We start from the raw sequence: 15,234 nt of genomic DNA on the forward strand, positions 1-15,234 counted from the left end.
TCTTGCTAAACTGCTCAGGATGACCCACTGTAATTCACAAAATTAGCAGAGCCCCACCAGTGAACCTTATGTCAAAACACAACTCCCCTTGTGTTACACTGTGTTTAATGGTCTAGGATTCCACCTTTGCTGTTGCAGCTTAAAGGAAAAAGGACCCACAACTTAAAAACAAGATGAAATATCTTTAAATGATGGTGGGAAGAATCGATTTTTGTGGACTTTTTGTTACCCTGGAACACACTCAGCTTTGTCTGGTTCATGGAGGTTTTATCCCCTATCCCTCCTTGTCCTTATTTGCATACAATGAGAAAGGAAATAAGGTACAGTCTGGCTAAGTGATTTGTCAAAGTTCATAAAGGAGAATAACAAATGAAGACCTGCACCTCAGTCTTCTAAGTCCCAGCTTAGTGATTTCTTCATAAGATTGCAATTCTTCAAGAGCCTGTTTCAGGCCCTTCCCTAATTAGGATGTGATTAAAAATGTATTTTTGTAGTCTCTAAAGGGAAGAAATTGGAGATGGCTTCATATTCTAAAATTCCAGTCCTAACATCAGAAACTCAGAAGTGTTGATATCCAGGCTGCCTGGAAAATGTCTATTATGGCAGTTGTATGTACACACTGTGTTATTTTTAATTAATTTGAATTTTCTTTCCTTGGGATAAATGGTAATTGCACTAGCTCTCTGGCTGTCAATAGAACACGACAACACTGTAATTCTATGTGCCTAGTAGTTATTTTAGCCTCTGTTTACTCCAGAGATTACACATTTGGTTTCCTCAGAAAAATACAGCCAATGTGGCTTATTCATTATAACTTCCCCTCTCCTGCCTCCTCTACTCAACAGCAGAGTAAAGGCCGAGGAAAGGGAGTTTGATCTCTTGCTCTCACAACCCTGCCTGTAAGAGCTCTGGTGCACTTGTGGGAAAGAGAGAGCAAGAGCACGACAGAGTGCACAGGTGTCTACTGAGGCTGAAAGGAAGACATGGGAATCCTGCCTGCTATTGAGGATGAGCAGTCCTGATGCTCTCTAAAAAGCCCTTTCTTGCTCGTGCATAACCCTCATGTGATGGCAGTTCTTTCATTCTCATTGTCCTTTCTCATTCCTTCTGCTTCTTAAACGATGTGTTACTACTTAAAGAATTGATTATGATTATAGTGTTTTGTCTCATGTCATTATCTCACCCTGCACTGGGTTTAAGGCTGGTGTGTCAGTGGCAGATCCCAACGTGCATGCAGGGGAGAAGGACTTTTCTGTCTGAGGTCTCAAGGTCAGCTACGTCTTTAACAGGGAGACAGGCAGAACAGAGCCCAGCTCATCAGAGATCACTATTTTGTCATAAGGTTAGCAGGACTGAGTTCTTATTTTCCCAAGTGCAGTAAGTGTATAGTACTAGTTGTAATACAGCTTTGTTCTAATTAAATGAAGCCCTGTTTGCATAAGTAAAACCAGGCTAGTTTACACAGGCAATGTCTGGACTCTCTTTGATGATGAACACAGGGGGAGGTCCCCTAGTCTCCAACCAAGTGGTGCAAAATGGTTCATGTGCACCCTGTTCAGACTTAACACTGCAAAATAAGAAGGTCAGATAGATAGCAAGAAGAGGTTGTTGTCTTCACCATTGCCCGGTATACTGTGGTAAAAGCCATCTGTATTTTGCCGGCTGTCCCCGTGGAGCAGGTGAGCCACATTACCTACCCAAATTCAAGGACACACCTTTTTGGCAGTGAAGACAGCTGGCTCAATGCCGCCAGCAGAAAGAAGGAACAGGATATGCTTAGTCATTTCTTCCTCATTATGAGACTGATCTTTCTTGCTTGAACACTGAAAAATGTTTTTTTAAGTGGGAACAGACTCAAACACCGTAAATGCATCTTGATAGAAAAAATCTGTGAAAGCAATGGGTTGCATGAAAACTAGCGTGGCACAGGAAAAATACAGATTAAGGAAGGGAGAATTTATATATGATAGATATAGATGTCATTTCTGTAACAGTTGTTTTGGAACTGGTCTGGAAACTTGTTCTTTTTTTTTTTTTTCTTTTTTCTTCTAGGATCTGAAAAAAAAAAAATCCAGTGTTTTCAGACAGACAGAATTGCAACAATACTGACTAGTGTCATCAATGATTTCCAGAAAAAGCCCCCCAATTATTTGTTACTCAAGCATAAATTTCCCACTGAAATTCAGATCAATGGCAATTAGAAAACAAAAAATCTCACTGTCAATGCATAAACAGGAAAGAAAATGAGTACTGCATGTCAGACTTTTTTCTTCTATCATGTTCCTTATCCGTGTTTCCTAATTTCATCCCTAATTTAAATATGCAATAAGTTGTTTGGGTTTTTTCTATCTATTATTTCAAGTGTACTGCGATTATTTTACAGTTGTACTTCTGCTGAGCTGTTATCTAAAATATCAAACTATCTGGCCTTTTTTAGGTCCTCAGTCAACTGATTATAAGCCTGGAGTACAATTAGTCATATCCTATGAGAGCACCCGCCTGACAATAATGTTGAAACACATGAGGAACATTGTGAGTATTTTTATCATAATCTATAACTCATAAGTCTTTGCATTTGCAGAGCATGGTGAAAACATTAATCCTCAACCACCCTTTCTGGGATAACTAATTTTAACTCAAAATAGCAACGATGCTGTTCTGTCATCGTTTAACACTTGCTTTCTTCCTTTGAGCTTGCTCAATACGGTTACAGGTACAGGATGGATACAGAAACTGGGTTTCCTTGATGGCTCATAATAGCCTTTTCCAAATCATATAGAAAACCAGTTTTGATGACTGTTTTGGCCCTTTCAACTGATGCATTTTGATACCATTCAGACATAAGGCGTCATGCAGCGGTGTGACTTTTTGAAGGATGACAGCCTGGCATTATTGATTGATTATCCATACATTTCTTTCAAGTATGGCATGACTGCTTGATGAACAGGGAAGAGCTCGACAGAGGGAGGAGTGGTGTATTTTAAGAAGCAATGTCATTTTGTGGGGTGATGCTCAGCTTTGTAACACGCTCTCTGTCATGAAGCTAAGTGGTAAATGTGCATTCCTGGAGCCAGGCTATGAGAGGGGGAAGCTGGCAGCGTTCCTGCAGCACAAGACAGGTGAAATTGGCTGATGAGGATATCTTGAGAGATCTAGCTGGTGCTGTGTGTGATCTCTCATCTGAAGCAGCATGTCTGCTGTTTCATAACGAGTTCAGCCTCCTAGATGTGCTCTTGAATTCCCAATTGCTGAAGTCTCAAGTAATGGCTGTAGCAAAGAGACCCTTCACATCTTTGTTTAGCTAGCAGATTAAAGCATTTTTTAACTGTTGTGGGATCTCATTGCATACACTGATGCCAACTCCGTCCCAAAGTGGATTACAATTGCTTTCCTTAAATAGGGCCAAGCTGAGGAGCTTATGTGAGCACCAGCCAGTAATAAAACAAGGCTGGATGTGTAACTAGTTGTATGAGACACATGAGGCTTCAGTAGCTCCAACTGTTTTCTGTTGGCCACTCTGGCTTCTGATTTGCAATTCAAGCATGTTCATTTCGGTCTATAACATCCACTAGGTCTTTGTCCTGAGAGACTTGTCTTTTGTTTCCTGTGTGCCACCTTGACAGGTGAGATCAGGCTCTGCTGATGGGTCTGATTTATATGAATTTTACCTTCAAGGTATAGCATAAGACCTTCTTTATTTTTTCTATGGTACTTTAAAGCTAAGTGACTTTGATAAACTTCTGGCAAAGTTCTAGTTGGTGGGAGAAGTATATTTAAGTGATTGCCATATATAATGCTGATAATGTCACTGTGCGCTCAGGCAGGTGATGTGGAGATGCACACAAACAGAACTAGAGATGTTGGAAATAGTCTTTCTCCTCATTTCCATAATTTCAAGTGTATAGGCTCCTAACTGTGTTCTCTAATTTAGAAAGTTCCAGCCATTTAATTAAATGAAAATAAATTACAGCATATATAGTTGTGCATAGCAAACATAAAATCCAGAGTTCAGTTCACGTCATTATGGAAAGGGACAATACAACTTTAAGTTATTGTCTAGCTTTTGAAAGTAGACAACTTAAATCCATTTTAGTGAGTTTGCAGAGAAGTGGTGGGAGTCCAATTCAGTAAGACCAGCAATGATTCATGACATGAAAATAAGGTCATTGTTTTAGCAGCCTAACTTAGGGAATCGTGGTTTTAAATCCTGGGCTTCCAATTCCTTCCTTCCTTCCATCTGGCCATCCATCCATCACCATCTGATATTAAATATGAAATAACAGTGCTTTGGGGTACCATGATACTGGACTGCCTTCAGACTAGTAACCTATAACAGAAAGTTTCATTATGCCATTAGTAATCTTCTCAGCTTTCCAGTCATAGACCAATCTCTCTGACATGTTTTCTCTTCCTTTACTTTCCTTTTTTTTTTTTTTTTTTTTTTTTTTTTTTTTGTTTGAGCTGAACGGGGATTTTAAAAGTAAGCCAAGATCATATCTTATTCAAGACATGTTAAAGCTATTTCAGGTATATTCCGTCTTTCGCAGAGTGTCACTAATTATATTTTAGTGGTTCATCTGTGCAGAGATTACTTTCCTATCTTGTTTTATCTTAGTTTATTTCATAATTTATAGTAAATAATTTTTGTGCTCCTCTTTCCCATTTAATTTATGTCTTTATAGAGATTTTATGATGTGTTCAGATGTGAAAATAATAGTAGTAGGCTAAATTAATCCCAAATGTAGCTTCACAGAACTGACAGGAATTTTGATAGAGACTTTTGATCCATGTAAATAAATTTTATGTAGTATTTGTGTGGGTTTACTTCTAGGATTTTTAATAGATCTAGATCCTGCTGTGCAAATCCTACATTAATATACAACGCAAAAGACAATCCCTAAGAAGCTGGTGTTTATATCCATTGTCAATTGTCAGATAGGTTCTTTAGAGGAAGCCAAAACAGTGCAATGCTGTAGCTTTGCAGGATTTTTTCATGAAGTTAACCCTGCTCATGTGGGATGTCATAAACAAAAAATGCTACAGCAGTTGAGAGAACATTGGTCTAGTGCAGACCTGCCAGTGCAGGTACATTGGTCTGGTGCAGGACTCCACAGTGCAGATACTTCTGATCTAATGCATCCACACATGCCAGATTTGCTGCAGACCTCAGTCATCCCTACATGTGTTTCAGAATGTCCTCTCCCTTACCACTGCAACATTTTCGCCATGTGTTACAAAAGCCAGCCCTGCTTTAAGAAAACTCTGTCAAAAATTCTTCAAAGACCAGCAATGGAGAAGAGCAGCCTTATAGCTTTTGTGACTGGAAATGACCATTAATCTGATCTAACCTTGTGTAAAGCACAAGCTATATTTTCTCACTGTGAACATACTTGCATTGAGACAAGCAATGCAGCTGAAGAAACTTTGATCAGAGAGAGACTTAAGGCTGGTTGCAAATGCTTGTCTATGGTTTAAGACTGTGGGTACACAATGAAGTTATAAGATACTAACTTTCAGTCTCAATATTTTCCTCAGCAATTCAGTCTTCCTTGAATTCTGAGATTCTGTAAGTCACGACTCCCATCACACGCACTGCTTCTACATATAATCTGAATGGTCTCACCACAACTGCTGAGGAAAAAAACTTTAAATCAAATTTTCAAACATAGAAAAGTCATGTTGCTAATAAAATGCAATTTTCCAAACATGTATGTTACATAATTTAAAGTCAGCCTTTTGGGGCATTACTTGCTCCACTCAAATGCACGGTGCAACACTGAACACTTTATGTATAGGCAGTACAGGCAATATTGCCTTAATAAAGTGAAGCTGGGCTAGAAGGAAAGCTTTGTGCGGGGATGAAAACCAGAGAGGTTATATGGACAGACCAGGAGAGTTTTCCTCAGGGGTCATGGAGGATGTGGCAGCTGGAGGGGATGAGACAGGGCAGGCTTCTACAAACACAGCAGCACTGTACCTGGCAAAGTGCACTAACAGCTTAGGAGGAAGGTACAGGAACCCCAGGGGAGGTTTGTTTTGGCATGTGACAGGGCTTGTTAGGTAAGAACAAAACCAGTCCAGCTGTGGCAGTACAATGCCCAGAAAAACAGCAGCAGGCAGGAATAGGAGCACAGGGGAGTGCTAGGAAGAAAGCCTGAGGGTCTACCTTAAAAACATAGGGTTCTAGATCTGTGTAGAATCTGTGGAGGTGGATTTATGAAAATTGAAAGACATGTAGGTTTTGAACATGAAATGCTCAAGTCCAATTCATCTGTATTAGCCAACACAGAGAATGGAGCGTATCAAGACCATACCAGATGTTACCCAGAGCAGGCTATGGGCTAGCCTAGCACTGCACAGCCAGAAACAGCCAGGCTACCTGCAGCTGCAGTGCTGGGCTTGCTCCTCTGTGCAAAAAGACACCAGAGGCAAAAGAAATAGCCATTTCTGAAGTTCAGAAAAGGTTGGCTAATATCTTCCTTTTCCTTCTTCACAGAGAACCAGAAGGGAACAGTGGTTCAGAGTTGGCTCAGAAGGAAGACTGCTTTCTCTGGTGACTTCATTGCCATGACTTCAGGCATGCCCTGTTTTTCTAGATAAGCAGCTAAACTTTCAGTCTTTACTGCTAAATATTTTTGCCCATTACTTCTTGTGGACGAATAACTCCTCAGGGGCAGTGGGGAGGAGAAACAAAGCCAATTTATCCTGAACCTCATGCCAATAAATGGAAAATATTACTAGAATTATGAAAGCATGTGTGGGTGATGTATTCAGAACCAGTTTTACAGGGGGAAAATTTGCTGGAAGAAAAATAAACTCCTTCAGTACTTTCCAAAACTATTTCCAGCTTTCCTTTTCTTAAAGCTCTGAAGCTGTCATGTACCAGTCTTGGTGATTAATGATTCTGGGATAGCTGATATGTGGGTGACGAATTAGCAATCAGCTTTAGGCTTACACAGACATCCAGCCTCTTTCCATTTCATGTCCTACACCATCCAAGTACAAATTACTTCCAAAGATGTTTTTGAGACATGATGGCTTAAATGCATCATGAAGAAAGGTGAGAGGCAAGCTTTCCCTAGGCCATGAGGATGAAAACTAGATCTAAGCCTGCAGGTGCAGGGCTGTAGGGAAGTTCCCATGTACAGTGGAGGTAGATGCTCCACTGCCTTTGCTGGGTTTTGTCTCTAGCTTGAAGTGCGTAAGACGTGCAGATTTTTGTTCAGTCTTAGTGGGTTCCCATCATTTCTCCTGTGGGCCCACTAACTTTTACACTTCATTAATATCATTATATAGATATTTATGGAAAATATATTAACTGCCAGTGACCCAGTGCCTGCCAATTAAATAAAAAGCCACGTTAACCTTTCAGAATATTATAAATATATCCTGCTGTCTTACACTGTGGCCATTGCATCAGCCAACAGGGATGGAGAAGAAGTTGTATAGGTAGGCCAAGCCTGGTCAGTCATCCAGGGATGAAAAACAAGTGGGAAAAAAATCTCTCTGAGCTGAACAAAAGTTATTCAGAAAATATTGGTGACAGAATGAAATCAACAGCTTGGCTGATGGAGGGAGGTAGCACATTCAGACGGAGTTCTCCCTAGACTGGCAGAAACACAGGATTAAAGGCCATGGAAAGAAAGATCTTGTACTAACTCTAGCTTATAAAGGCTTTGGATTTAACTTTATATTTATAGAAAATGCCTTTATTTTAAGACTTAATGGAAATTAGCTTGGATAGACTCTTCTCTTTTGAACTGAAAATTAGCTGAACACCTATAAACAAAGGGCCCTACTATTCAGCAGTAGTTTAAATTGGGAAGAGATGAGGCCTATTCTTGTGGCACAGGGATTGCTGTTGGATCCCAACGTATTTGTTATGAAAGGTGTTTGACAAATATGTTGTACATAAAGTTGTGTTATTTATGTCTTGTTAAACCCTTTAATCTGTCACAGTCACAGTACTGTCAAAGTTCTAAATTCTAACTGCATTTTTAAAAAAGTAATTCCCTACATAACTGGTATGTGTTGAATAAAAAAGGAAAAGAAACAAACAAACAAACAACAATGAACAGAGAGTTTTGTTTAACAATATGAGTGATCTGGGAGATGAAGGTGAACATAAATTAAATTTGTCACTGCTGCAAATGAAGAAAACATTAAAAATAGTAGTGGAGACAGAGCAAGATCAAGACAATAGAAGTAATTTCCAGAACCCTACAACCAGCTTGGACAAATGAAAAGTATTTCCTCAGAGAGGTATAGCTCTATATCCCACAGTAATGCAAATATAAAACAAGCAAATGGTGAGACACGAGGTTGCTATGAGAGATGCCAATGAGAAAGTCCAGATCCTGGTGTCATGGTGCAGAAAGAAAGTAGATCATCTTTGTAAGGCTTTGATAGTAGACTCTTTCTCTCAGGACATTTTTTTTAAAGTAGAATACAAGTTCAAAGAACAGTTCTCAGTACAGTTACTTGGGAGTGATTGATTCCTTAGGATTGATTTATTGTTACTAAAACCTAACTTAGTTAAGAACAGACAAGGACACAGGTCAATTGTGCAAATATTTAAGGGAGAAGACAGCAAGGTTCAGGAGAAATTATTTAGGAAATGGAGCAAGAGTGTAAGTAGGAGTAATGAGAGGTAATTAAGAAGCAGAAATTGCATACATCGTATAACGAAACACTTGTTTGCAAAGGGAGATGGCAAGCTGTAGGATAATTAAAAAAAAGTGGAGGGAGCTCTTTACAGTTTGAGAAATTAAAAATAGTCTGGATCAGGCATATATTTTTTAACTAATTAAGAAATTAGTTAAATATAAGAAAAGTTAAATATAAGAAAAATAGTGCAGGGTTGAAGACAGATAACAAGGTCACTATTTTTTATGCATTTTTATATTCATATATTATCTGTGCCTAGAAAAGAAGAGAAAAGAATATGTATGCGACAACAACATAGAAACAGAACAACAGCATTTTCTTGTGTTTCTTTTCTCAAAGGCTAATTCACTTTCATGCCCTCTAAAGCAGCAATGGTGTTAATCCTGAGTGATTTCAAAAGAAAACAGAAATGGGGATTTGTCTTAAGTATTTGTTCTCCCCGAGTTTTATTCAAGAGAGAGGAAAACTGGGATCTATGTTTCTAAGGGTCCAAACTAGATCAGTCTTAGCCAGTGTCATAGACTCTGCAACTAAATATTTATCTGAAAACTAAATGTTCCAAACACAACAATAATACAGGGTTGAAAAGCAAAGGAATTTAGCTTCTTTACAGGCTTGGTGGTAATCCTGGAATAAAAACTTCAGAGGCTTGTTCATGAAATCAGTTCTACGCCCTACACCAACATTACTTATCCGTAGAATAATACAATTTTAAAGCATAGCTGAATCTTGATTTCTTTCATCTATGCAAAAAAGTGGAGTTTAAATGACTTAAAGTTAGTAATACAGCATGTGGTTCAGAAATCTAGAATGTATTATCACCTCCTTCTCTTTCAGGAAAAAACTTCTATATGGATTCTTGTTCAATTCTCATACTGGGAGTTGTACATTTAATACATTTGCACTCCTGGTTATACAGTTGCCGCCTTCTATATTATTTTTGCAGCCTTGGTAACCTTTTTACACCGACTTGGTGCTATGTGGAGCACCCAGTAATCTAGTACTGAGCACTGGGGAAGTATTAGAAGGGTGTGAATGCTCAGGAGCTAGACTTAAGCTTTGAAACAGCCATGATCAGGCATGAGCTGGGTAGGGACACAAGCCATTCTAAGATTTTTATTTTTTTCCTTTGTTGTTAATTCAGAAACAGTAGTAAATGCACACAAAGCTGTCATTACTTGCTGGAGCTAAATTTTAGCCATCCTTGACCACTACCACTAATGGTCAATAAAAAGTAAAATCCTGTTTTATTTGACATAGTCACATGGTTGTACAGACTCCTCCCCATTTCATTTGGGATTGTATCTATGCTAATATACAACTCTTTGTATATTATTAAAAAGAACAAATTATTCTTTTTAAACAGGTATCATATCTACATCTGAGTTCCTTTCTTCACCTTTCTGAGAGTATTCCGTTTCGGTTTGAGAGCTCTATAGGAATAAAGGTTTGGAACAGAAACCTTTATGATCTTCTGGGTGTCACAGGGCAGCTTTCATTTTATTTACTTCATTGAAGCAGAGTTAGATGGGCTTTCCTCTCAAATGACTGAAGCAGACTAGAAGCATTTTACATAGTTCTTAGGAAGCCCTGAATATTTGGGGATTCAGCCTGTTTCCCAGAATTGTCTTTCTCCTTACAAGAAAAAAAAAACCTGGGTTTGTTAAATATTTGACAAATAATATTTGATCATTTCCAAAATTCCACTGTCTGTGTTCCTTGGCCTAAGTGGAGTGGGATTCAGTTTGAAACTAAGATTCATACACATATGGTAGAATGCAAATCAATTGCCTGATCATGGCTGTTTCAAATACCGTGAAGTACCTTACTTGACCTCCAATGACCACTCCAGAATGGTACCAGTTTCCCATAAAGCCTATGACATATCCAACATTACAGAGATCTGGTTTAACTTTACTGGGAATTTATATACCCACCTCACACACGCACCAGGATGGGTCAACACCTTGACATTTTGCCCAGAACTGGTGTGTTCATTGCAGGGTATTAGCTGTTTCCTTCTTTCTCAGCGACTGAGGGTTAGCTTTTCCCATTTGACAGCCAGAAGACCTTGGAGAGTGTTGGCTGGTTCTCACTTTAGAGATTTTGTGACTCAGGACAGCTCTAGACCCTATTTTTGCCCTCATAGTTCTCCTCATTTGGAATGCAGCATACTATCTTCTATTAACAGTAGACTGCACAAGTCCTTGCTACTCCACTACAAAGCTGAACCAGTAAACCTGCATGGGTATTTTTGCCAAAAAAACTTATTTCACTTGGGAGAGAAGGAGTTTGAATACACTGCAGTGACAAAAGCACTGTTTCCCCTTGAATTAACAGCACCCACGCTAGGCGCTCTTTGCCGTTTGGTACACCGACAAGCTGCGTGCAGAACAGGCAGGTCGATGAGGATATTGAAGGTATTATGCACGAAGTGCATAAGCTGTATTTGGAGATTCAAAACAACAACTTGGGTAGAGCACCTTTGCATTTTTGTCATAGTAAATGACAAAGCTATCTGGAGGCTTGCTCCACTGACACTATCAGATTTCTGAAAAGTAGAAAATGCCTGGGCAAAAAATGCTTTTTGAAAATTCCCTGAACAAAATCTGTGTTGTTCTGAAACAATGTATCTTTATTTCCTTGCATGAAATTCAGATAAATGTAGTTTCTTCTTTTGCTGCTTTGCCATTGACCTTTGTGACAGTGACCTCTGTCACAGTGTGTCTTCTCTGTTTATCTACATATCCAGATGCGTGCATAAGATAGGAAAGAAGTTAGGAAAAGAAATGTAATTGCTCACATAGAAGAGAGGGGGAAAATTGGGATCAGAAAATGCAACTAAATAAACTTGTCTTGCAGAGAAGCAGTTAAATGTTTTCAAATTTTAGGTGAAAAAAAAGCAGTCATTTGGGAAAAAATACTTTATTTGTGCAATCACTTTTGTCCGGTTGCTTTTCTGATTTTGGGATTCAGAAAATATGCTTGCCAATAGCAGACACTGCAGGGTGCACCACAGTGATATAATGCATTATCTTCTTTTGTAATTATGTATTAATTACTGCAAATGTGATTTTATTTTTCTTTTGCTTTGAAGTAACTTGAAAATATTTTGTGACAGCAAAACAGCTTAGTAGCAGAGCAGAATAGAGGTGTTCAGTGCTTTGGGATACATAGGGCTCAAAGGAAAAACAAAGAAGGGTCTTCAGTCCCATGCTGGGATTTATGAAGTAACAACAAAACTGCCCATTCACACAGCATTCCCAATTGTTCTGGAGTTTTATATATCTTATTAATCTGTTTTTGAAGGAACTCCTTTCTTTGTAATATAATTGTCTTAGTGCTGATTAGTTTCTCCGCTCTTTAAATTTAGAATTAGCCCAGAGGTTGTTATCTGTTCCTAAGGCAGAGGCTGTATTTGTTAATTAAGCTGCAGCTTACAAAGAAAGGGTTTAGCTTTTCTCTGCTAAATTACACAGGGACTCAGAGAAGTAAAAGACAATATAGCAGCAGTGGCGGCTTCTCCACATTTCTTACTAGTTATAATTTAGTCAAGAAGCAGCTAGTAATTTCCACAGGCTACTGGGGTGCAAGGCTGATTTCTTCTTTGGATTTTTTTTCTAATCCTCCTTTATTGGATAATAATCAAATCTGCCTCATGTCTACACTTAATATATAAACATTTTGCTTTCTAGCTGTGAAGGCTTTTTCCAACATTTGCTATAGTGGTATGATTTTTAAAGATATAAGGATATCTCAATATTAAACATTAAGGAGTATTTCATAGTCCTTTCTTCACTGTGTAGAAGATAAATTCTGACAGTAGTGCATGTAAGAGAAATACACAAGATGAAGGTAAAGGATAAGAAAATTAAAAGTTAGAGCAACTGAAGAAGGTGATTTATTTATTTATCTATCTATCTATCTATCTATCACCTATCTTAATTTGGGGGCAGCAGCTGAAATTGGAGCCTTCCAAAAGGCTGGATTTCTTTTTTGCACTGAAGAAGGGGAAGAAAGCACCAGTTTTGAAAATATCCAGGAAATTAATTTTTGGGGAAAGAAAGGAAGTTATTAATGGAGGAGGAAAGGTGGTATGAGTAATACGAGTTACCTTTGATCATTTATTTCTTTTGGTCAAGATGGTTGAAAATGAAAAATGAGAAAAAGAGAATAGCATCTGGAACTATCAAATGTTCAAGAGCCATCAATCTGTTTCACTCTAGGACAAAAAGTGAAAAATATCTTCATATCTAACACTAACAGAAACTGATGAAATAATTTAATTTGAGCCAATAGTTACCTAAAGAGAAAATTTCATGTGGCTTAATGAAGAGGTGAGTTTTAAAAAGCTTTACAATAAATGATCCCTAAAATGCATTTTTAATAATCATAAAACTTTCCTTAGACTTCCTGAGTAAATCTCGATACTCATATTGGTTGCTGAATTGCATATTTTAATGTATGGCAAATTCTGAAGTAGTTAGGCCTTTCATAATGCTAACAAAGAATCCATCCTTAAGGAGAGTTGTGGATAGTTAGTAATGATCAAGGGAGAAAAGTCATTATGATAATGTAATTCTTGTGGAAAAATTAATTTAATTTCTTCCATTGTTTCCCAGCTACAGCTAGCATATTTAAAATTAAATTACACAGGACATAACCTATCTGCCTGTGTTTCTGTAAGTAAATACCAATAGTTTTCTAGGTTTGGAAAATAAAATTGGAGTGAAAAATTGCACACAGCCATAACAGATACATGCCTGTATTAGTTTTTCAGTATTGAATTACAGATGTGGAAAGAAGTAAATCCAGAGTAGTATTTCCTTTCCCTCACTCCCCTCATTTTTAAATATTTTCATCACCTTCTGCCTGACTTTAGAAGACAATAATATTTCAATAAACTGCTTTTTAAAAAAAATATATGCAGGCCGTTGTAACTGAATTCCTTAAAAACATCAGTCATTATCAAGGTCAAGTAGACAGGTCATTCTGTAAGAAAATTGTCCAGTCGGGGCTTGTTTGTATTTGAAGAAAGCACAGGGAGTGTCAGCTTCTAAATGCAACTCAATTTTTTGTATTGGCAGACCAAAATCACTGGCATTTTTTTGTCCATAGGTATTACAAGATCTATTGCATTTCTGTTGGGAACTTAGTTTTTTACCTTCTCACCTTTACAGATTCTTATAGTCTGAATTTATTCATAAGAGTACACAATTGAAGATTTCAGACAGTAATTTAAATTGGGAGTAACTTCCTTTAAAGGAAGTTAACTTCCTTTATTTTGGGTTAATGAAATGACTACAGAATTAAACATTAATTGTGGTGGATTGAAGCTGGGTTAATTAGCATTGATAATATACATCTGTGGGCTGGCTTCAGGGGCAGTGGGTTGGCTGATGTAGACAAGGTGCAGGTGTGGCTGGTTCTGTGAAGAGGTCGGACAGCCAAGGAAGAGGAAGAAGCAAAAAGAGAGAGAACACACGCCCTGGATGAGGCGAGACTAGGAGAAGGCAGCAGAGGGACTGGCATGAAGAGTATGCTGGTATGAGATGGTAAAAGACCTTGTTGCAGCTGGCTGGTTTGGAGAGTGCTGCGACAATTAATAGAATTCAATCTAAAACTTTGGGTTTTTTTCTGTTTGCTTGATCACAAGTACATCCAAGCTATAAAGGTATTGCAGAGTTGTTAAAATGCAAAATGGCATGCCCAGGGTACCATTTGATTTTCCTTCTGGCCTGCCTGAATTATGGACAGAAATCAATGATTTTTGAGCCATTAGTAATAAAAAAAGGGTTTTTTACAGGATTTCAGAATTTCTCATAAGCCTGCTAGAAATTTTACTCAATTTTTATAATGGACCCACCAGAACAGATGTTCTTTGGTGCAAATGAGACTGGCATTTAGGTCAGTTATTCTTCATGTTTACCTGTTTACAAATGTGCCCATACAGTCAGAGTTAGAAGCGAATTGATAAACAAGGGGTTTTGCTCACTAAATCTGACAATTTAATAGGACAGAAGACATAATTTTTAGAAAGAAAAAAAAATCTGATGTTTACTCCATTCTCCTTTATTCAACCAAATGCTGAACTTGCATACAAAAGCTTGAGAAAGGACTAGTTTGCCAGAAAGCTTTGGATTTTTGCCTGCCCTTTTAGTTGTCTTAATAAAACAGTTTACCTCAAATTTCACCTACCTTAGATTTAGAAAGATATTTCTGCCCTGTTACTCCCCCTCTTGGTTTTGTACTATGATTGTCAGACTGCCAAGATCTCTCATTGCCCCTGCCAGGGAGGATCTAGCAAAGCACAGTTCCGTCCACCGCTATGACAAGTCTTGTCTCAAGAAATCCTTCGGTGAAGCAGGATCTTCACTAGAAAAGATTCAACTTTTGTGCCAGTCAGAAGAGCAGCCAGCACAAACTCATCAAGCTACCCATACTCTGTTCCTGTAAAACCATGACTGATTTATACCTGCTCTTAATCTATAGTTTTGAATTATTAGTGTGTAGTGGGACAGAACCTTTTTAACAGTTATTGACCCTCGTTAGATGTATTGTGTCATA

At 38.1% G+C, this 15,234-nt stretch overlaps 1 protein-coding gene across 1 annotated transcript in view; it reads left to right on the top strand.

The window, feature by feature from the left end:
- PIK3C2G (phosphatidylinositol-4-phosphate 3-kinase catalytic subunit type 2 gamma) overlaps nt 1-15,234 on the top strand; it is a 208,276-nt gene that overhangs the window by 183,272 nt on the left and 9,770 nt on the right. The window contains exon 31 of the mRNA XM_056342037.1: nt 2,438-2,532. Coding sequence (XP_056198012.1) covers nt 2,438-2,532 — 95 coding nt within the window. The remainder of the gene's footprint in view (nt 1-2,437; nt 2,533-15,234) is intronic.

Source organism: Falco biarmicus, chromosome 5, assembly GCF_023638135.1.
Source record: "Falco biarmicus isolate bFalBia1 chromosome 5, bFalBia1.pri, whole genome shotgun sequence".
Lineage (NCBI taxonomy): Eukaryota > Metazoa > Chordata > Aves > Falconiformes > Falconidae > Falco > Falco biarmicus.